General features: G+C 40.0%; 3 protein-coding genes across 3 annotated transcripts in view; all 3 read left to right on the forward strand.

Moving 5' to 3' along the window:
* Positions 1 to 20,631, forward strand: part of LOC129246334 (coiled-coil domain-containing protein 96-like) — a 49,317-nt gene extending 28,686 nt beyond the window's left edge. The window contains exon 4 of the mRNA XM_054885059.1: positions 20,454 to 20,631. Within this exon, the coding sequence (XP_054741034.1) occupies positions 20,454 to 20,530 (77 nt within the window). The 3' untranslated portion in view covers positions 20,531 to 20,631. The remainder of the gene's footprint in view (positions 1 to 20,453) is intronic.
* On the forward strand, positions 3,269 to 5,643 carry LOC129246333 (dentin matrix acidic phosphoprotein 1). The gene has a single exon (XM_054885057.1). It carries the CDS (start codon positions 3,446 to 3,448, stop codon positions 5,453 to 5,455), a length of 2,010 nt encoding a protein of 669 aa, XP_054741032.1. The 5' UTR covers positions 3,269 to 3,445; the 3' UTR covers positions 5,456 to 5,643.
* Positions 20,632 to 20,751: 120 nt separating the features above from the next.
* LOC129246335 (clumping factor A) overlaps positions 20,752 to 22,514 on the forward strand; it is a 33,734-nt gene continuing 31,971 nt past the window's right edge. Inside the window, exon 1 of the mRNA XM_054885063.1 lies at positions 20,752 to 21,058. Coding sequence (XP_054741038.1) covers positions 20,846 to 21,058 — 213 coding nt within the window. The 5' untranslated portion in view covers positions 20,752 to 20,845. The remainder of the gene's footprint in view (positions 21,059 to 22,514) is intronic.

Consider the following 22,514-nt stretch of genomic DNA (forward strand, 5'->3'; position numbering starts at 1 on the left):
ATGAGGCCCATCTCCACCTCGGTGGCATCGTCAATAAGCAAAATTGTCGGATCTGGGGCTCAGAAAATCGAAGAGTTATTGTTGAAAAGCTTCTCCATCCTCAACGTGTGACTGTTTGGTGCGGTTTATGGTCCGGCGGAGTCATTGGATTTTACTTTTTCGAAAATGAAGCTGGAGCAACAGTTACAGCGAATGGATTGCGCTTTCGGGAGATGATTAACGATTTTTTATGGTCGGAATTGGATGATATTGATCTGGACACCGTTTATTTTCAAGAAGACGGCGCTTCGTGCCACACAAGCAACGAAACCATTGATCTTTTACGGGAATAACACCTCTTATTGGAAAATCCTTTACAGTTAGCCTTCAAGCTAGCCAATTAGAAGAAAGTTGCGGGATTTTCCGGTAGGTATCGCTGGGTATCGCTGTAGCAGAGATGTCTTTAAAATACTCTTCCGCTGTCCGATTTAGCTCAAATTCAAAACACAGGAGGAGAAATATTTTTGCCCAAAATTTATTAAGCCGCAGAAAAGCATGCCCGAGTTTAGTAGTAAAGATATAAAAATATATTTATAAAAAATGGAACACAATGAAGATGTACCTTCGTATTATAAACGCCACTGCGTTAAGGGTACTGGATTAGGATAGGTTAAATTTTCATCTGTCCAGAACTATCCCGCTTAAGCCCACTCATATAACACCCCTTTTACTTTGGATCCACTCCATCGAAGCAGCATGTTTCTTGGGCTTCCTGTTAGATAAGATTAAAGACGACGAACTGATAAGCTGCAATAACAACTTCCGGCACTCCTTTATTCTTCACGAAAAACGCTTCAAATTCTAGTATCTATAGTCTGCCTAATGTTGGGCGTATTCGCATATCCATATTTGCATACTTATATCGAGTGCCGGAAAATTCCACCAGTATAAATCCATTAAAGAAAATTTCGTTGTAGAAAGCTTAGGCACTATTAAGCTGCTGAAGAAAAAATGTCTTCTTTGTCTAAAAATGTGTAAAAAGCGCCGATCATATACAAGCAGCAAAGCTTAGCACTTCTTTTTCCAGGGCGTCTTAACACAACTGCCAAGGAGTTCACGGTCGTTGACAAACTCTTTGCGATATACTGCAAAGAGCTTTAAACCTAACAAAGTGACGGTGCGTTAAGGTGGGCCTGGATATAAACATGTCCAAAGCAGCCATCATTCATTTCACAAGGAAAAGAGTTTTACCAGGAATGAAAGAGATCTGTATAGATGAGGTTGCTATTGGTTTTGGCCAGCGAAGTCTAGTATCTTGGCCTTGTCCTGGATGCCAAGTTTAGTTGGAAGAGGTACGCTAATGCAACCTTGTCCAAAGCAACAAAGGTTCTCATGATCTGTAAGCCTCTAGCAGGAACATCCTGGAGCTGTAGCCCAAGAATCCAAAGATGAATGTACATTGTGATAATAAGATCAATGGTGGCATATGCAGTGGTCACTTGGATATGCAGTGGTCACTTGGGCATCGAGAGTCACTCTCTCGACGGTACGGGCAGCGCTACCTAAGTTTCAGTGCTTAGCATGCGTGTGCGTCACGGGGCGTTGCGGACCTGCCCTACAGCTGCAATAGAAGTGATGCTTGAGCTGACACCGCTTCATGTAGTTATTCAGCAATCAGCCAAGCGTATTCTGTTGAATATTACCAGGGAATGCTTCGAGAGAAGAAAAGTGATGTAATCTAAAAACATGGAAGTGCTGAGGGTGCAGCTCTCATTTACCTAGCTACCCAGAGATGATATCACTAAAGTAATCAAATTCGAAAAGAACTTCAGAATTGAACTGAACAATAAGTTAAACTGGAATAGACTCGCACTAGAAAAGAAACTCCAGGAGTGTATCCTGCACTGGTACACAGATGGCTCGAAGACCCCAGAAGCCAAAACCAAGCGTTCTGTGCCGATGGGTAGTTTTCCATGTATCTTCCAAGCGGGGGTGTATGCCATCTGTCTATGTGCAGAGATAAACTAGACAGAAATTTCCGGAATGAGCGAGTAGCCATTTTGAGTGACAGTCAGGATGGCCTATCGTTCTGTGAGTTCAAACCCTCACTGATCTTTGAGTGTACCCATAAACTTAATCTACTAGGAACGTACAACTGCATGCGGTTAATTTAGACACAGAGGTATAACTGGGTATGAAATAGCGGACACATTGGCGAGAGAGGCCGCGGCCTCGCCTTAAATAGGGCCCGAGCCCCTTCTTGCTGTGAGTTAACACACCATCAAGGAGAAGCTTAGGAGAGAAGAGTAGCCGTTTGTTGGTACCAAACGATGGGGCTATGCCAGGCGAAATTCCTACTGGGAAGGTACAACCAAATGAGATTTAGGGCATTCTCATAGGTCACTGCAGACTGCGAAGTCATCTGCACATGATCGAGATTTGGTCTACGGCCTCTTGTCGTTTCTGCGATCCATCTCAGTAGACTCCAATGCGACTTGTGCTGAAATGCAGCGCTATAGTGCGGAGAAGGTTGAGACGTCTTGGTCAACTGCAGCAAGGAGAAAAGCACATACGCTCAATCCAAGCCAGCTCCATCCTGAGTTCAATAAGGGAACTGGGTATGGAGGAGATACTGGGATGAGGAGAGAGCAACGAAAGATCATGGGGTCGAAGCGCAAATCCCATAAAAAATCTAATCTAATCTAAGTCACAGGCAATCACTTGCGGGAGGTAGCTTTCCCTTTATATCGTTGAGCGTAGCGTCACTTTTCGTTTTAGGTATACAAAACTGCTTAAATATGAGGCGAAAAGTTCAATGAAACTAATTGAATGTGGACTAACCAATTTATGGTATTCAATTTTGACCTTATTCTTGATCTTATCAAATGATTTCAATATGTAATTGCTATGAGCAGCCCATCATCGAGTTCCTCTGTAAAATGTGTATGCATGTATGTGTGCGTGCATAGGGTCATGCACATACATAGACTTATTGCCTTACACTGACAGCGAGCAAATGTATCGTCCGTTAAACAGTTTATCTTCATTTCACCCACAACGCAAAGGCAAAACAAAAGAAGGCTCTTATCGCTACGCCCAATGTGCGAATTAAATCATCAAAAAGCTACTAAACGCTGTCATGAGGATGACAGGCTTGACGTAGCAGCAAGAACTGTGTAGAAAGCTTTTTATTGGCGGGACTGCAAAATTAAAGCACAACCACTGATTAAGTCACCATTACTGATTGCTGCACTATCTGACAACTGAGTGAGTAGCCTTAATGAGACCGACATGTGAATTGTGCATTCAGTGCGAAACCGCGCTTGCAACGAAACGGTCGGACTAAAGCCAAGCAGTAATACGACAACTAAACGCTGGTCGATATACGAAAGCAATTCAATTATTCTCTAAAGTTTGAGTCTTCAATAAAATTACTTATCAACGTAGACTGACGCTAATTGCCGAGATGCGGTTGCTTCCGTTGGCAGCGCTGCTGTTATTGTGTTTCACGCTAACTTCTGCAGTGCCACTGCCTGCGCAAGATGAGTCCTCATCGGGGGCAAGCGAGGAGAGTGCGGAGCAGAAGCATTTCAACTTGGAGTCTAACGCTGATTCAGTTGAAGAAATAGGCGCTGTTGACAGAGAGTCAGATGAAAGTCAATTTGGTGATAAACTATTAAAAAAACGGTCACCGGATGCAATTCCTGATGTAGACCTGTGTAACCACTACCAACATGGCAAAGATAGTTACGAAGTTAAAAGTGAAGATGCATATGAACGTTATTACCACATCGAGAAGCCACTAGACAGTGAAATTCGTAGAAAGCGGCAGCCTGTTGATGACAACAGTTCGTCACAGGAAAATTCTTCAGAAGAAAAAGGCAAACTAGGCGCTGCAGGAGCGAGCGAGGGAGAAGGTGCTAAAGGAGCCGACGCAGAGCGTAGAAAACGCAAAGTCGACGACAGTTCATCAGAGGAAGATTCTTCAGAGGAAAAAGGTAAATCAGGCGCTGCTGGAGCGAGCGAGGGAGAAGGTGCTAAGGGAGCAAATGGAGCGCGTAGAAAGCGCAAAGCTGATGACAGCTCATCTGAGGAGAATTCCTCGGAAGAGAAAAGCAAACTAGCCGCAGCAGGAGCGAGCGAGGGAGAAGGTGCTAAGGGAGCCGACGGAGCGCGTAGAAAACGAAAAGCCGACGACAGCTCCTCAGAGGAGAATTCCTCAGAAGAGAAAGGCAAGCCAGGCGCAGCTGGAGCGAGCGAAGGGGAAGGTGCAAAAGGAGCAGATGGAGCGCGTAGGAAACGAAAAGCCGACGACAGCTCCTCAGAGGAGAATTCCTCAGAAGAGAAAGGCAAGCCAGGCGCAGCTGGAGCGAGCGAAGGGGAAGGTGCAAAAGGAGCAGATGGAGCGCGTAGGAAACGAAAAGCCGACGACAGCTCCTCAGAGGAGAATTCCTCAGAAGAGAAAGGCCACAAGCCAGGCGCAGCTGGAGCGAGCGAGGGCGAAGGTGCTAAGGGAGCCGACGGAGCGCGTAGAAAACGCAAAGCCGACGACAGCTCCTCAGAGGAGAATTCCTCAGAAGAGAAAGGCAAGCCAGGCGCAGCTGGAGCGAGCGAAGGGGAAGGTGCAAAAGGAGCAGATGGAGCGCGTAGGAAACGAAAAGCCGACGACAGCTCCTCAGAGGAGAATTCCTCAGAAGAGAAAGGCAACAAGCCAGGCGCAGCTGGAGCGAGCGAGGGCGAAGGTGCAAAAGGAGCCGACGGAGCGCGTAGAAAACGCAAAGCCGACGACAGCTCCTCAGAGGAGAATTCCTCAGAAGAGAAAGGCAACAAGCCAGGCGCAGCTGGAGCGAGCGAGGGGGAAGGTGCAAAAGGAGCCGACGGAGCGCGTAGAAAACGCAAAGTCGACAAAAATACAGTTTCAGTAGAAACAGATAGTGTCGTCTATGGCTTAGACTCTGAGGAAAACAGGGAGTACAATGAAGTGAGTGGATTAAAAAAGGATTCATCTTTAGAGGATTACGTACAGGGTTGTGAGGTGATGGACGTGGACTCCGATGAAGCTAACGAGACGACCTACTTCGAAGATAGACGAAAACGTTCAGTGGAGAGCAAAGAAAGTGCCGAATTAGTTAAAAGTGCTGCAATTGATTCTGAACAAAGTAATAAAGATGACACAAGCGAAGCAAGCGATGAGAAACGAGAAGACGGAAGCGAGTCCTCTGAAGTATCAGATATAAATGCTTTAATTCTAGAAAGACGACGACGTGCGGTTATATCTAGTGAAGAGGCTGTGAAAGTAAGCGCTAAAAAAGGCGAGAATGATGCTGAGAAATCCGAAAGCTGCGGCTGCGGCAAATCCAAACGTGCCATCGAAAACTCAAACGAGTCGAAAAGTAACGAAGACAACAAGCAAAGTGACAAAAAGTCAGCCGGCTGTGGTTGCAGTGCAAAACCTAAAAACTCTGAAGAAGCATAAGGCAGAAACTATAAGCGAGACGTTAAGGCCCGACAAAATGTGTGAAAAACGAAAGAAACTATGAGCAGGCCACCATTTGGGGCCGAAACGATTTGCTGCGTTTTAAATTCAGTTGATTCTCTATGTCTTAAATTCTTTGTAGTTCTTTGTAGTTTTTTGTAAAATAATAAATTATGTGTCTTAACTAATTTGTTGTATAAAAGAAAAAAAAACAAAAAAAAAAAAGATTTAACAAAATATAAAAATTAAAAATAACAACACAGATAAGACGCATTTTGTTTATATTAACCCCTGCCTTGTGTTGGCAAAAATTATTTCGATGCGCGTCAAGACTTCTTATCAGCGTTGCCTGCGTTCGTCGACATTACTCTACGCGCCTCAGTAATCATTCTGGGGTTCGCCTAGCTACAAATATTCATACATACATACATACGTGTACATATTTACACCGTAGGGTTATCTTTGCTGGCTTGTGTTGGCTGTTCCTTTTCTTATTGGATTTTAGCAAAACCAAAGTTTCTGCTGTCGCTGATATGTCCAGCGCTCTGGCGCAAGCCCGTTTGTCACGTCAGCTGATAAGCGCTGAATATTTAACCCAAGTGCCAGCGTGTTGTGTATTTGAAGAGCACGGCTTTTGGCCAATAAATAAATAGTCATAAACAAAGTAACTAATTACTTGGTGGCACATGTGCGACAGGCTTTCTCAGCGCTCATTAGTAGGTGCCAAACGCTTGAATGTCTTGTGACTCAGAAGGGAGCATCTCCGGCATTTGCCTTAGTTGATTTGAGTCGTTTTGCGATATTGAGATTGTGAAGAATGGCTGATATATGATGAATGGCAAGTAGCAAGCGTGTACCTGATGCAAATAATTGATTTGTGGCGTTTCAGACTGTAATGGCATCAACATTTCGAGCGAATTTCGTGGGAAAATGTATTAGATTTTGAGGCGAATAATTTGAAATTTATTAAAAAACATGCGACTGAAAAAGTTACAGTTCGTTCGATGCTGGCCCAAAGAATCGTTTCGGTGCGAGCAGAGGAAGATCTGCTGGTGTCATCTGGGGTTAATAGAGGCTGCCCCCAAGGCGGTGTGCTGTCTCCATTGCTCTGGTGCATGGTAATCGATCCTCTACTCACCACCTTAAACGATTCGGGAGTCTACGCACAAGCATATGCGGACGAATGCTTATGCTTATGAACATCTGCTTATGAAAGTGCAGAAAACTCTGGATCGTATTGACACTTGGTGCTGTGCGAATGGGCTATCGGAAAATCCCGCCAAGACTGGTATTGTCCTCTTTACCAGAAGGAGGAAGCTTGATGGACTCGTTCTGCCAAAGCTAAAAGGAGTCACAATCGAGCTATCCAAGGAAATTAAATATCTTGGAGTAATCCTCGATAGTAAGATCCTATGGAAATCACACGTTGAATCAAAGGCATCCAAAGCACTGACAGCTTACTGGCAGTGCAAAGGTGTCTTTGGGAAAACGTGGGGTATTTCTCCTAGCAAGGTCCTATGGATCTACACGGCTATGATAAGACCCATTATCACCTATGCATCAGTGGTCTGGATGAGTAGACTCTCTCTAGTGGGAGTCAGGAGGACCTTATCGAGACTACAACGCACTGTGACCATCTGTTGCACCGGAGCTTTTCCGACTACTTCAGGCCCGGGACTAGATGCTCTGATTGGTTTACCACCACTTGATGCTTTCATCCAAGGAGAGGCCTTTAAGGCCATCTGCAGACTGAAACACAGTGGGAACTGGTACGGCCATTGTCCGGCATTGGAACACAGAGAAGGCATGGACATCGATTCAACGATTCTCTCCATGCCCCTTGACTCCATGCCATCAAGAGTCGTACTTAAAAAGAGATACAGTGTTGTGCTAGCAGAGGCTCAGTTGTGGGAAGACTCAGAAAATGAGCCCGGTAAACACTGTTTTTGCATTTTTACGGATGGCTCCAGGACCGAGCATGGCTCTGGCTCTGGGGTTTACGTGGAATCCAGCGGGACAAAACTGCACTTTGCTCTTGGAATGCATGCATCTGTGTTTCAAGCGGAGGTGTATGCAGTTCAAGAAGCGATGAACTTTGTTGTGGAAAAACGATGGAGAGGCAGATCTATATGTGTCTGCAGCGACAGCCAAGCTGCGCTTATGGCCTTAGACAGCCCTCCAACCACATCAGGGATAGTGAAGTCCTGTAAATCCAGGCTGAACTATGTCGGTAGACATAATAGCCTAATGCTAACATGGGTCTCGGGACACGTGGGTATCGTGGGTAACGAGACCTCTGACTGCTTAGCTAAGATAGGCTCTGAGGCTAACTTCTTTGGCCCAGAGCCCGTTTTGCCACTCCCCTTTGCGGCCATCACAGCCACGGTTAGCAAATGGGTAACTACCACCCACAAGCGAGCTTGGTAGGTGAGAAAAGCTGCAGATGGACAAAACTGATGTTACCTGTCATGGTCGATCGACTGTCGCAAACCCTTCTGTCATTAGGCAGAGGGGAGTGTAGACGGCTGGTTGGACTAATGACGGGCCACTTTCTGTGGGCAAAGCACATGGAAAGGTTGGGCATCTTAGACAGTGTACTCTGCCCAGTACTGAATATTTGCCCTTTGCGAAACAGCAAACAAATCGTTGTAAAATAAAAGAAAATATAAAAGCGCTATGAACTTATTTCCCGACCTAATAAATATTTTTATATATAGTTTCAATACCACTTTCGTGTCTAGAAATTTTATAAGAAGGTGTATACCAAGTCCACTTCATAATTTTTTAACAATCACATTTTATGCACTTTTTCAAGGGGATTTTCTGGCTCTGGGGTCTGCCATTCTGCTATTGGCTTAAGAGAAGCGGCATGACTCTGAATATTTGAAAAGTAACCGCTTTTTTTACATAATTTGCATGGCTTACTTAGTAATAGAAATGTAGGTGGGCTGGTTGGCTGTTGGGCATATTATTGCATGAACATTTTTTGATTTCAATATGAAATAAAATTATAAATAATTCCATTACAGTAGAAAGGCAACTAGAACCTGAGGCTATCGGCTTATAAGTAATTGAAATAAGACCGGTTACTTGCATCATTGCAAGACTTTCGTAATTTTTTATTTTTGTAAAGTTTGAATTTCCTCCAGCACAGCTTATTTTATTTCTTGGAAGTTCGAAAGCGCACTGATATTTGCTTGCGTGAACTCGTGAAGAGATAAAGATTTGCTTGGGTTACAATTTGAACTTATCAATATTAACACGTAATTGGGACGCGTGCAGAAATCAATAAATCTTTATTTCACAAAATCAAAAAAAATTAATTAATGCCGATAACAGCGGTGTAAAACAGTTCATTTTACTATCTGTACGAAAAATTATGCTATGCAGTGTACTAAAATAAAAATAAAATAAATGACCGCGTTCATTCACCGCAGGCTGTATAAAAATCTACGCAGCAATGTGCTTGGAATCTAACAAAAATAAGCAACTACGTGGGAAATATGCGCCAACAAGCACGCATACATACATACATGCACGCATACATGCACACATACATACATACATATGTATGCTATTTGAAACTGCCAGAAGCGGCAATTTTTACGGACGGCATTCGCAAGTAAACAAAGCATGGACCTATCCCAAAAGTCAAACTATTGGCCCTTGCGTGTTGTGTTTGGCGGAATTGGCTACGAGGAAGAAAAAGAATAACTCGAAGCTAGCGTAATAATGGAGCAGAGAAATTGAGTTTGAGGAGAGAGGTGAGAGAATGGTAATTTTTCAAGAATACAAAAGCGTTGATGGTGGATTGGGAAATTGCATTGCATAAAAAAGGGAGGAAAGAAAAAACAAAACAAAATTTAAAAAAGTTGTTGCGGAAGACGATGTTTTTACATTTAGTACAATACATACGCGTGTACTTGTATGTATGTAGGTGTGTAAGTGTATTTACGCCCGGGAACATTACTAGCGGCGCATTACGAAAAATTTCGTTCGGAATTTATTTTTTTTTCTCGCAAAAATATTTGTTGAGTACCAATTTTTGTTAAAATAAAGACACCACAGATAAAGACATTCCAATTTCAAGTAAAGGGGAGTGTCCAGGCAGAAGCCACAAAATTATAAATTGAAATGAAAAAGAAAATGAAATAATTAATTAAGTTGAACTGAATTAAAAAAAAAAAAGAAACGAATAAAGCTAGTGATTTAAGTACCATAAAATTAAATAAAAAATAAAATTTTTCGGAAAATCTGCACATGTCGCAACTGTTCCAATAGAGAAACTTAAAACAGTGAATTCTGGGTGGTTGACAACCATTTGCTTGTCAGAAATTTTTGGAGAAGACGAATCATACTCCACCAATACAATGCGAGCACTCACTTATCGGCTCACATAGGAGAGTTTTTAAGTACACAAAAGATCGAATTAGTGGGCTATCTACCTTAAAGCTCTGACTTGGCATGATTTCTGTTTGTTCCCGAACATAAAAAATAAAATGCGAGGTCAACGTTTTTCAACGCCTGAAGGAACTGTTAAAGCCTAAAAGTGCTTGTTTTGGAGGCATCCATTTCTGAGTGGCAAATGTGTTTTGAAAATTGGTTCAATCGAATGCAGAAGTGTACTGATTTTCAAGGAGAATATTTTGAAAAACGTGAAACTCATTTTCATTAAAATGAAAAAAAAACATGCTTCTACTTCTCGTTAGTTTTTTTCCAATTCAACCTACCTAAAAAAACAAAACAAAAATGTAAAAAACAGAAGCACTGAAAATGAATTTTAATTACTGTGCTTTCTTCATTGGGCGCACAATATAAAAGGCAACGCTCGTACTTTTATTTCGCTACAAAATCGCAATGCATTTTTCCGGGAGATTTACGACTATTTTCAGATATATTTTAAAACTTAAAACGCGCTTCGATTTCCTTATGTTTCATGTCTTTTGCAGTTTTTTTTATTGTATGTTTTAGTCACATCAGGATAATTCTGGCGTGCCTTATAACGTTGATGGTTGCTTCCAAAAGAAGTGCAATCCAACAATGTCTCAGACCGTCCCTTTAACTTTACTAATAAATGGGTTGTTTTTCTTTGCTGAGTGAGGGTGGCACGATACTAAAATTTTTTCAGCGTTGACATTTTCTTCCGATTGACTTATTTATCTGGTACGGTCTCAGAGCTCAATGAGATGATTTGATTGAAACTAAGAGAGCTACGTAATTAATTCCTCTCATCTTTACAACCTTTCTATTCCACGAATTCTATTCTATTTCTTCTCTTCTATTCTCTCAAACTATTTGCGAAAAGCAGTTTGAAGGCGACTTTCTTTGTGTTTTTCGTTGAGGTCGTGAGGCACCCAGGCTGTCAGGTTCCCAATTTTTCGGTGCATCCCATTGAATGAAGGTGGTTGAGAATCGTTTTATGATCACAGTTCTTTTTGACGTGATAACGTCTTATATTGTAATTCGATTTAGCCGGCTGCACGAGCGAAAAAATGTGTCGTTACCTTGCTCATTCGTCTTTACCTTGCTCATTTGTCGTTACCATGCTCATTCGTCGTTACCTTGCTTATTCGTCGTTACCTTGAATGAACTGCAAGCGAAAGCGCGGAACGAACGACAAAGCAAACGAACGGCAACGTTCGACATCTTGCTCTCTCCTACTTAAGTGAGCGTATATATGTATGTATATGCGCATATGTACATATATAAATACACGTATGTGTACTTGCATATGCCTTCTTATTGATTATTATTAATTTGATTTACTTGAAGAATTTAAAATAAAACCAAGTTTGTTAATAATACCTTTTGTTTTAATGTTATTATTATTAATTTTTTTATTATATATGAAGGAAAAAATGTATGTTAATATTTACCATATACCTTATAAGATATGTTGTAAACTAATATATGTATATAAACATGCATATACATATACAATTTCGCGCAATTTTCAAAAAGAACAAATCTATATGTAAAGATGCATACAAGTCATATGGACATATCAGATATACGAATCTATTCCGTACGCAAGCAAATGTAAGCTAATGCGCTTGAACTGCAAGCGAAAGCGCGGAACGAACGACAAAGAGCACAATCGGTCCTCGCGTTCGGCAACGTTCGACATCTGGCTCTGTCCTACTTGAGTGAGCATATATATGTATGTATACGTATGTATATGCGCATTTGTATATAAATTCACATACTTGTATTTGCATATGCCTTCTTCCTGTGTGCATGGTAATGAACCATTTCTCTGTTGAGAATAGGAAGATGATGGAACAGTAGGAAATGAAAGGGAGTGTTTCGAGTGTAAAGTGTCTTGAAAAAGGCAAATCGATGATGGTGCCTCTTAGTGCTGTTGACTTATTAACGTCTGATGCACAATCGAAATTGAAGATATCTTTCATGAATTTGATAAATGTTTCGTCATTTTTCACGTTTGTGTAAATGTAACTTCACCTATTCCATTGCAATTCCATTTACCTCCTCCTCTATATCCATACAAAATATCTATTAAACAAATAAAATTAAAATTTTGTTTTGAAAATTGCAACCCTTACATCAGTATTTTCTTATGACGTTGTCACGTTAAACTATCGTCAGTAAACCGACTTTACAGACAACCTTTTCTTTTCGCCAATTCACGACTGGTTTGTCGACCGTTCGCCTTCAAAAGTGAATTGAGATGCTCTTCATCTTCAGAAGGCCTTTCCTTGCGGGTCGTGCCATCGACATCAAAGTCACCGCTTTGGAACTTTGGAAACCATTTCCGTGTTGTAGATTTGCCTCTGACAACTTCTCCATACACGTTGCAAATGTCTCGGTCTTCTTCGGCAGCTTTTTGACCTCGATGAAAAGCAAAGAGAAGAGCAGGTGTCGAAAATGTTGATTTATGCCTCCTGGGTATTCCATTTCTAAGCCCCAAAGCTAATAAAAAATTAAATAACTCAAAAATAGAATTAACATAGTTTTGTAGAGCAGAAAGAGCTCTATCTAGTGAATGCTTACCCTTTGCCAAATAGCGAAGAAATCGTTGTAAAATAAAATATAAAAACGCTATGAACTTATTCCCCAACCCAGTAAATGTTTTTCCTGCTTTAATATTTGTGTAGAGACGTTTTTTAAGGCATTTAGGCGTCTCTTAAGGGGACAGATACCTGTAGACGGCCATATTTTCCCTGATTTTCATTAAAATTATTTAAAATGGAGAAGTCAATATATTTTTTTTCAAAATTAGCATACAGTTTATTTATACATTAAAATAATATAAAACATGTTTTTTTTTATTTTAATCATTTAAAATGGCGGATGTACGTTCAATTCTAGCGTCAGCGTCAGTGACCTGAATACAAAAAACCAAAATTTTTTTTGCTTACTAATGTCATAATTTCTATATGAATTCAAAAATATATATGTATAAAAAAATTCAAAAAAAAAGATAAATTTTGGCGCGAAGTTTCTAAAAATTTTTGCTTCGAAAAAATTATTTTTTCGAAAAATTTTCGAATGGTAAATTGACATAGAAAGTAATATCATAAAAAAGATGTGTGCAAAATTTCAGGGAGAGCGGACAATAACTTTCCGAGTTATCGTGTACGCCAGTTCGAAAAATATAGTTTTGAGAAAAACGCGTCTAAAGTTTGAATACAACGTAAAACTGTACCTCTCTCAGCGCTCGAACGCAAAGAATAGAGTCGTCACGGATGACGATCTATAATATAAGAAATACTTAAATTTATGTTCTAAAAATTTTCTGACATTTCTTAAATTATTATATTAACATTTTATGAAAAAAAAAAAATATTTTTTTTTCGAAATTTTACAGGGATCTGTCTCCTTAAGGAAATAATGAATTTTTTTTTTTAATTTTTGAAAGGCTTGAAATAAGCTTGAATTTGTTTACTCAATACGGTTAGCGGGTATGCCTATCTCTTTTTTGGTTTCAGTTTTCTGTTAAGTAGTTAAAATTTGACTTATTGGTGAGTCGTTGTATATATATTAAATACATCAAATTTACTCGCACTTGTTTTTCACCTTTTCAATGTGATTGTGAATGCATTGCAAAAACAACTTGAACTAGGTGCATATAAAAAGAAGTAGGCAAGCAGCCTCTCATAGGAAAGAGAACAAAAGTTACATTTTCTAGATATTTCATTACAGTTCATCAAAAGCTCGAGGAGAATTTAAAAAATCGAGATGCGAGTCGCCGTTAATGTCGCAGAGTGTTTGTCTGGTGTTTATATGCAGGAATCAGTCTACTTCTAATACACGCAGTACATGGCTAATGAAGGCGGCGAAAATGGCGCAAAGCTATTTGGTAACACGGACGCAAAACGTAACAAACACATGCACACACACACACACTCCCATTGGAACCGCTGAAGTAATACAACGACATTCTACATATGTAAATAAAATAGCCAACAGCCAACATCGAAAAAAAGAGCAAATAATTTTCTGATTTACTGACTGCTCGTCTATTTATCTATTGCGGCAACAGCTACCCGCGTGTATGTGTGTGTGTGTCTGTGTGTAGCATGTGGTGGAGCAGCTGCAAATTGGTGAAGTGAGTAATTTTCAGTTGGCGAATTGCAGTCGCGTGTGGCAGTAAAGTGGCAGTGAAGAACAACAACGGCAACAGCAACAAATCGAGTCGCATTTGTCAAATAAATTTGTGGAAGAATGTAATTTTTTTCTATTTTAAAAATCAAAATAATATGAGTACATGGGCACATGGAGTGGCTCCTGTTGCAAAAATAAATTTTTCATACAAATTACCGTTAAGCAATCATAGCAACTTTAGTACTAAAGCATTGTGCAACACAAGTGATTGAAAAAAATGTGTTATATAACCGAGTACGTTGCAACTCACTTCCAAAGAATCTGTGAACATCAAAGTGCTGGCATATAAATCAAAGGAAATGCAAATAATTAGTCGCGCATAAAAGCCGGTTGCACGTGAAAATCACTCAAAATTCATTTTCTCATATGAGGAGTGCTGCTCTTATTCTTTTTGTTACTTTTTTAATTTTGCTCATTTGCTTATGCAAAAATCGTGCTCAGTCATATTCATGCCAGCAGCATTGCTGTACACTTGACTGTGCAACGTCATTTGCATGGTTGCATGTTCTGGTGCGATTTGTTGCCATGTTGCAACATTATTACTTACGAGAAAACAAACACAGTTACACTCATCTATTTGGCGTTTTGTTGGTGCTTAGTAATTTTAAAAGTGTTTAGAAATTTGTGGCGTTTAGCGGCAAGAGTGCGAGCACTGCAAATGAGGGCAAATAAATATAAGCACACATACACACGCGTCTGTATGTATTTAAGTATATACCTATTCATTTGGGTATGGAGAGCCACTTTTCGCAATTGTAAAACGTAAAAAAAAATGTTTATTGTTTTGTTTTTGTAATACTGCGTGGAATAAATATAGCCGAGGAGCTGATTGACAAATTCAGATAATGTATTTGTTTCTTACTAAATTTTAGTAACTTTTTATGAAAATATTAGAGACCGACTGAACTTCGGCTTCGATCACAAAGGTTCAGTTCGTTGCCGGCTCAGATTCGGACAAAAAGACGTGAAAATTGGCCGAGCATTTTTTTATATTTTTTGCTCAAAATTATATCAACTTTTGGAATCAGTGCCTATACTAATGGTTCTAACCTAAAAGAACAAGTAGGCGGAGGCTTTCACTCTGAGGAATGAGTGCCAACATTTCATTCCGGCGATCGGGTCTGTAGTGTATTTCAAGCTGAAATTCTGGCTATCAGGGAAGGCCTTTTAGCTCTAAAGAAAAGTGTTCTCACCACAAGAGAAATAAATATAAATTCAGTTAGCCAATCGGCCCTGAAAGCATTACAATCACCTAATATTAATTGGAAGACAGTAAAAGAATGTATCGAAGTTTTGACAGAAGTGTCACAGTGCTTCGTAATAAACCTGATCTGGGTGCAGGGTCGCTGCGACATAGCAGGCAACTGCAAAGCAGATGAACTAGCGAGATTGGGTATCACGTTACCCATCCAACCAGACAAAGTGAACATACACCTATGCTTTTAGCAACTTGTAAGATGCTTATATACTGTGGGCAAAAAGTAAGGTGAATTTGGTTGTAAAATGAAAAATCTTTATTTATTCTTGTAAATCAATTTCATCCCCTTCAAAACAATCCCCTCTCGATGAAATACACTTATGCCAACGATTTTTCCAATCCCCGAAACATGTCAAATAGTCCTTTTCCGGTATAGCTATCAGAACCTTCTTCGATTCAGCTTTTATCTCGTCAATCGACTCGAAACGCGTTCCCCGGAGTGGTCTCTTGAGTTTTGGGAATAGCCAGAAGTCACACGGAGCCAAATCGGGCGAATACGGTGGTTGCGGAACGATATGCGTGGAATTTTTGGTGAAATGGTCACGAAGAACGAGTGCAGTGTGAGACGGTGCATTATCGTGATGCAAAAACCAAGAGTTGTTGGCCCATAATTCTGGTCTTTTTAGACGAATTACTTCACGTATACGACGCATAACGCTCAAATAATATTCCTTATTAACAGTTTGGCCAGGTGGAAGGAATTCATAGTGCACCACACCACGAAAAGCGAAAAAAACTGTCAGCATGACCTTTATTTTTGAACGACTTTGACGTGCTCTTTTCGGTCTGGCCTCGCTTTTAGCACGATATTCGCTTGATTGGTCGGTTGTTTCAGGGTCGTAAGCATAAATCCAAGTCTCATCTCCCGTAATGATGCATTTGAGCTTGTCCTGATAGTCTGAAAGCATTGTTTCACGCACATCAACGCGACGACTTTTTTCCAAGAAATTGAGAGTTTTCGGTACCAAACGAGATTTGACTTTTCGTATGCCCAAATGATCTTTCAAAATGGTTTTCACAGATCTTTCTGATATTCCGATCATATCAGTAAGGTCTTTAACAGTCAACCGACGATTTTTGAGCACTAACTCCTTCACTTTATTGACGTGTTGGTCATCTGTTGACCTCGATGGTCGTCCGGAGCGCTCCAAGTCATCAACACGTTCTCGACCCTCTCTGAAGTCTTTGTACCACTTATAAACATTTTTCTGCGACATGGTCGAATCACCAAATGCCTTCTGCAACATGCTAAACGTTTCCGCAGCCGAAATTTCATTCGGCAAACAAAATTTGATGGCACTTCTCTGCTCAATCAAATCAGACATTGTAAAAATCGAAAAATGCACTCTTGGTCGTTTGGTAAACACAAGCGTAAATATATTGCTGATAATGACATTCACATGAAAGTTGGCCCAGATGTTATTAAAAGTGCTGCCAACTCATGAAAAAAATAACTAGAGCGAAATTTTAACCCCGCGAAGTTTGACAAATATATTCACCTTACTTTTTGCCCACAGAACATACTATCCGAGCTGCCAACAGACTATGGACTCAGTCCCTGACCTGTGCAACAAGTAGAATGACGTGTCCAGAATGGAACATGGGCGGCACAAACCGACTGATGAAACTGAACAGGAAGAACATGAGAAATTTTCTTGGGGTTCTAACAGGGCACTGTCTGATTGACAGGCATGCCAGTAGATTGATTGGGAGCACCCTACAACGATATATTGCAGACGCTGTAACGACATTGAAGAAGAAGAGGCTATAGAAAACTTTCTATGCGGTTGCATGGCTGTGAATAGAAGAAGGTTCCACATTTTAGGAAAAAGTTCCTTGAATAACTTGGCAGAAGTAGCCAATTTAGAAATAACCAGCCTTTTTAGATTTATTAAAGCCACAGGTTGGTTTAATGAGATCAATGTAGAGTGAGAAGAGGGGACAGGTCTGGTGGTATCACAACGGTGTGTCAATTGACAACCACTATACCTACATATATCAACTTTTAGGTTTTTTAATATTTGTATAATACTAATATCAAATTAAATTTTTACTAATTGCTTTGAAATAACGTCTACTCCTTCAGTGAGTGTGGCTAGTGCGCAATTATTCAGTGTACATATCAGTTCTAAACCGGTAGAAGGTAATTACCACCGCTGCAGAGGTGAAAATTCCGATCACTATGATTTGGTTTTGGTGATTTTTTTGTGTTTTTTTTTTTATTAAAGTATCAAATAGTTCCTTTATACAATTTTGTTTCGCTGTTTTTTGTTATGATTTAACCCGTTAAAATGTTCGGTTCAGTTGCGACTGAACTCGGTCGAAGTTCGGTGTGACCTTAAATATCGATTTTCGTTTGTTCTGTGGAAAATATAGTTCATTCGCCTACAAAAATCATATAAATCCAACTAGAAAATAAAAAACAAAAAAAAAAAAAAATTACATAAGAAACTGCACACTTCTTAATCATATTCCCTAGAAAAATTTCAGGTATGCACTTTTATAGCTCATTGAATTTAGATTCAATAAAGTACAAATTTCAAATGGATTGGGCAGGTAGGTGGAATGGTTGAAGTACCCATCTGGCACTCCCCAAGTGGTGGTAAAGCGCCATTTTCATACCATTATGAGACCTCAAACAGGCAGATACCTACAGCCAGCCACAGCAGTTGATAGAGGATTGATTGACGAAGGATTGATTGATGGGATTCAGGTTGGTGCACTGCCCAAGTCAGTGACCTTAATCTTCTGGCTGCCAAACCCGGACATTTGCAAAGAAACTATTTAACAGTCTCTTTCTCTGTAGAGTCCCTACAGCTTCTGCAATGGAGGATTTCGTCCAAGCTTCTCCGCATGAACTGCGATTACTCAGTGACCGGTGAACACCGCTGTGAGTTTGGAAATTAAATGGCGGGGGATTTGCAATTGAGGCAGCACACGATAAGATAGAACTCTGCCTGTCTTGCGCTTTTTTAAGAAAGAAATTGTGCAGTTTCTCTTTAACAACGGCCAAGGGCACACCGATTTCTGAGATGTGCACAACTGAAGCCGATTCTGTCGACTCCTTCCTGTCCAAGCTCATCGGCAATTTCATTTTCCTCTATGTACCTCTGCCTTGGAACCCAAATAAGAGAAATGTATCCTGCACGTTCAAGGCGTTTGATCTCCTTATTACAGAAGTTGATCAGAAGAGAGATGCAACATGGCGACGACAGGGCCTTGATCGCAGCTTGACTATCGGAAAAGATGGCTTGAGTGGATTTTTAGGTGAAGTAGAAAGTGCGGCCGTCGTAGTCGAATGGATTGGCGCGTGAATACCAATCGGAATTCAGAGAAAACGTAGGTTAGAATGTCGGTGAAATACCAAAATGAATAAAAAGTTTTTCCTAATAGCGGCCGCCCCTCGTCAGGCAACGGCAAACCTCCGAGTGTATTTCTGCCATGGAAAAGCTCCTCATAAAAAATAACTGCCGTTCAGAATTGGCTTGAAACTGTAGGCCCCTCCATTTGTAGAACAACATCAAGACGCACGCCGCAAATAGAAAAAGGAGCTCGGTCAAACACCCAGGCACCCTGTACTGATGCACATATTTATGTATATATAAAAAGTGCTGACACGTTTCCGTTTGATGTCTTCATCGTATAGCAAAAGAAAAGAAAGCTCTTTGTCAGTTCCAGATTTGATGAGCCCAAAATCTGTGTTACATCCTTCCAAAATAAAGGCAAGAAAGGAGATGATGCGATACATTACTCAATACTAATACAACTAAGGTAGTTAGTCGAAGCAAGCAGCCAAAAAATACAGTATCGAATGCAATAGAAAATCAGTGGTTCCAACGAGGACGTCGCAGATAAGTTGATTTTGCACCAGGATAACACACCATCTGACTAGGCGATCACTGTAAAACACTTTTTGGCTAAGAAGAAAACAAATAGCATAGCTCCTGACATGGGTCCAACAGACATTTTCTCTTTCCAAAACTCAAACTATCACTACGAGGCATACGTTTGCAATCCATAGACGACATGAAAGGAATTCCCTGAAGTCGATCTGGAAAATGCATTTGAAAAATATTTAGATGATTGAATTATTTCGGGCGAATTGTAAAGAGTTTTCCAATAAGAGATGTTATTTTGATATTCAAAGAAAAATTCTATTTTTTAATATAAATGATCGGATGTTTATTTCATTATAAAGAGGAAGGTATGGCATTAATAGTGGAGAATAACAACAGGCAAATTACCACCACGACCACGCTGACGGGACAATATCCTTTTCATGAAATTTTCCATAACCGAATTGCAAAGTGGCTGCCCTATGTCCTCGACAGCCTCCCGAATTCCATCTTTGAGGTCTTCATGGGCTGTTGGCGTAGACCTTTTCTTTCACGTGGACCCAAAGAAAAAAGTCACCAGGTGTTAAATAACAAGATCTCGGTGGCCAATTGTGATCACCTCTTCGAGAGATAACACGGTCCGGAAATTTTTCCCGCAAAAGATCAATGGTTTCGTTGCTTGTGTGGCACGTAGCGCCGTCTTGTTGAAAATAAACGTTGTCCAGATCAATACCATCCAATTCCGGCCATAAAAAATCGTTAATCATCTCTCGATAGCGCAATCCTATTCAAAATAACACCTGTTGTTGGAAATCCCTTTACTTTTAAGCCGTTAAAATAAAATTGAAAGGGCAGTGAATATTTTTGGTTTCACTGACCAATTTCCGTCTCTTTTTTGACAAAATATCTGCGCGTCACTGATAGCTCACACAATGGCAAAACAATTCCATGTGTATTGTAACCCAAAATGCGTGCGTGAAGCGTTAGGCGTGTGAGCGAATTTTCAGTACATGCACTCAAATTCCACATAATCTCCGCTCTCTGTTTTATTTTTGGATAGAGTAGCTGCTTCTGTGGATTCTATCGTCAACAGAGAATGCTGCTCACATATGGTAAAATCACACACACACATACACAAGTGGATATACACTTACCTATTATCCATTCTGTGCTCTTTCGATTTTATTATCTATCTGTGATATACTAGTACATATGTAAATACATATTTATTGCATTTCTTGATCGATGCTCGCACCTTCTTTCATTTATTTTTCAACAGAAATGCCGGCAAGATATAAAATAAGTAATAAAAGGGAAAGCAAAGTAATGAATCGACAATTTTCTGATAAGAAATAAGAAGCAAACAAATTTATGTATGCATTTACGTGCACTCAAGTAAACAGTTTAAAATATAAATATAAAAGCGAAACAATAAAGTGAGCGTGCGAAATAAGTGTCAGCAAACAAATTCTAATATAACATAAAAAATAATAAAGAAGAAATCAATCAAAGAGGTGAAGAATCAAGTGTTAAATAAAGACAAAGCAAAACAGATTCATATCATCATAAATAAATAAACACACGCATAAATTGTGAGCTTCAAAGTGTAAGCACATTTGCATATTTAATCGAGTAGTAAATATAAATAAAAGAACAGCAGCAACAATAACAATGCCGGAAGCGAAGTCAACCTACCCTTTCGTATATACACCGGAACCACCGAAGAAGGCTGCAATCATAAAAGTGTCTTGTGGCATCGGTGATACGGATGGATTTCCTGCCTTTGATGTCGACTCGGATGCTTATGCGGCCAAAGAAGATCCCAAATGGGGATTTCTAATCACGGGCGGCGCTGAATTTCACATGCCATTGACGGTATTTCAGGTGAGTTCGTTGTACGATACAGTGCATTAGAGTACGTAAATTTATTTATGTATGCACATAAATAAAGCGGGCTGGGTATTTATCTGTGTTTGAAAGGAAAGTGAGAGCGGATACGCGTTAGCATTTATCAGTGCTCGTTTTATGCGCACACATACATACACATGTACTCGTACGTAAATTTCGTGCAAATACGTAAGTGATATATTCGCGTATATATATAAATAAAATTGCAATCGTATTAGGGTGGGTATTAAATATGTTTGCAGATTGCGTTGAGTAAGACCTGAGAAATGAAAGGTGAAAACCATTTTGAAGCTAACGATTGCTTGAAGAGTTAAGAAATATTTATTAACTTCAGAAATTTAGTATGCGTGCCCGTTGGGTGTGATTCAAATGTTATGGATCTTGAAATAAAACATTTTATTTTGGATTATCTATCATATTAACTGTATATTTTTCCTAAAATAATTATACGCTTATTTTCCTTCAAAAAAGCGGATAGCCTGTGACATCAAAATATAATATTTGCGTTCAGATTCCTATCGTTTTAAATATTCTTGAAAATAAAAATAATACTCTATAACACTAGAAAAAAGGCGTTATTGTCATACTCGATATAAGTACCCATACTAGGTAGGGTGGCTGTCGCCCTGGTGTTGCAATCTGACAACTGATAGCTGTATCTCAAAGTTTGATATTTTTTGGCTTTTACGTACTCAGAACGAAATACCAGCGGTATTTGTGTTGTTTACAGTAACTTAAAAGATTCATCTCGGTCCAAAAATGGAATTAAATCGTGAACATTTTCGTGCGATTATTTTTTACAACTTTCGACGTGGATTAACTCAGCAACATTGCATGGATGAACTTAATTCATTTTTTGGCGATAAAGCTCCATCAAGGACCAGTGTTTATCGATGGTATGGTGAATTCAATCGTGGTCGTAGTTCACTCCAAGACGAATTTCGTCGTCCAAAATCAGTTGTTGTTCCGAAAACCATTGATTTTGTGCGCGAACTGATATTGCAAGATGGTCATGTGACCTATCGTGAGATTGAGAGACAATCTTAGGCATTAGTGGGCCAGCATACATTCAATATTTCATAAACATTTGACTGTCAAAAAAATTTGTTCGCGTTGTATCCCACACAATTTGTCAATCGCTCAAAAAAAGGCTCGTGTCGATTGGTCGAAGGAAGTGCTCAAAAAATACGATCGCGGGGCTTCGAAACACGTCTATGACATCGAGACAGGCGGTGAATCATGGATTTACGCGTATGAGCCCGAAAGTAAACAGCAGTCGACTGTATGGGTGTTTCAAGATGAGCCAAATCCAACAAAAGTTGTTCGGGCACGAAGCACTTCCAAGCAAATGGTCGCCTGTTTTTTCTGAAAAACTGGACATGTCGCAGCCGTACCACTCGAACAACGCAGAACAGTAAATTCTGAGTGGTAC

The sequence above is a fragment of the Anastrepha obliqua genome, chromosome 4 (assembly GCF_027943255.1).
Source record: "Anastrepha obliqua isolate idAnaObli1 chromosome 4, idAnaObli1_1.0, whole genome shotgun sequence".
NCBI lineage: Eukaryota > Metazoa > Arthropoda > Insecta > Diptera > Tephritidae > Anastrepha > Anastrepha obliqua.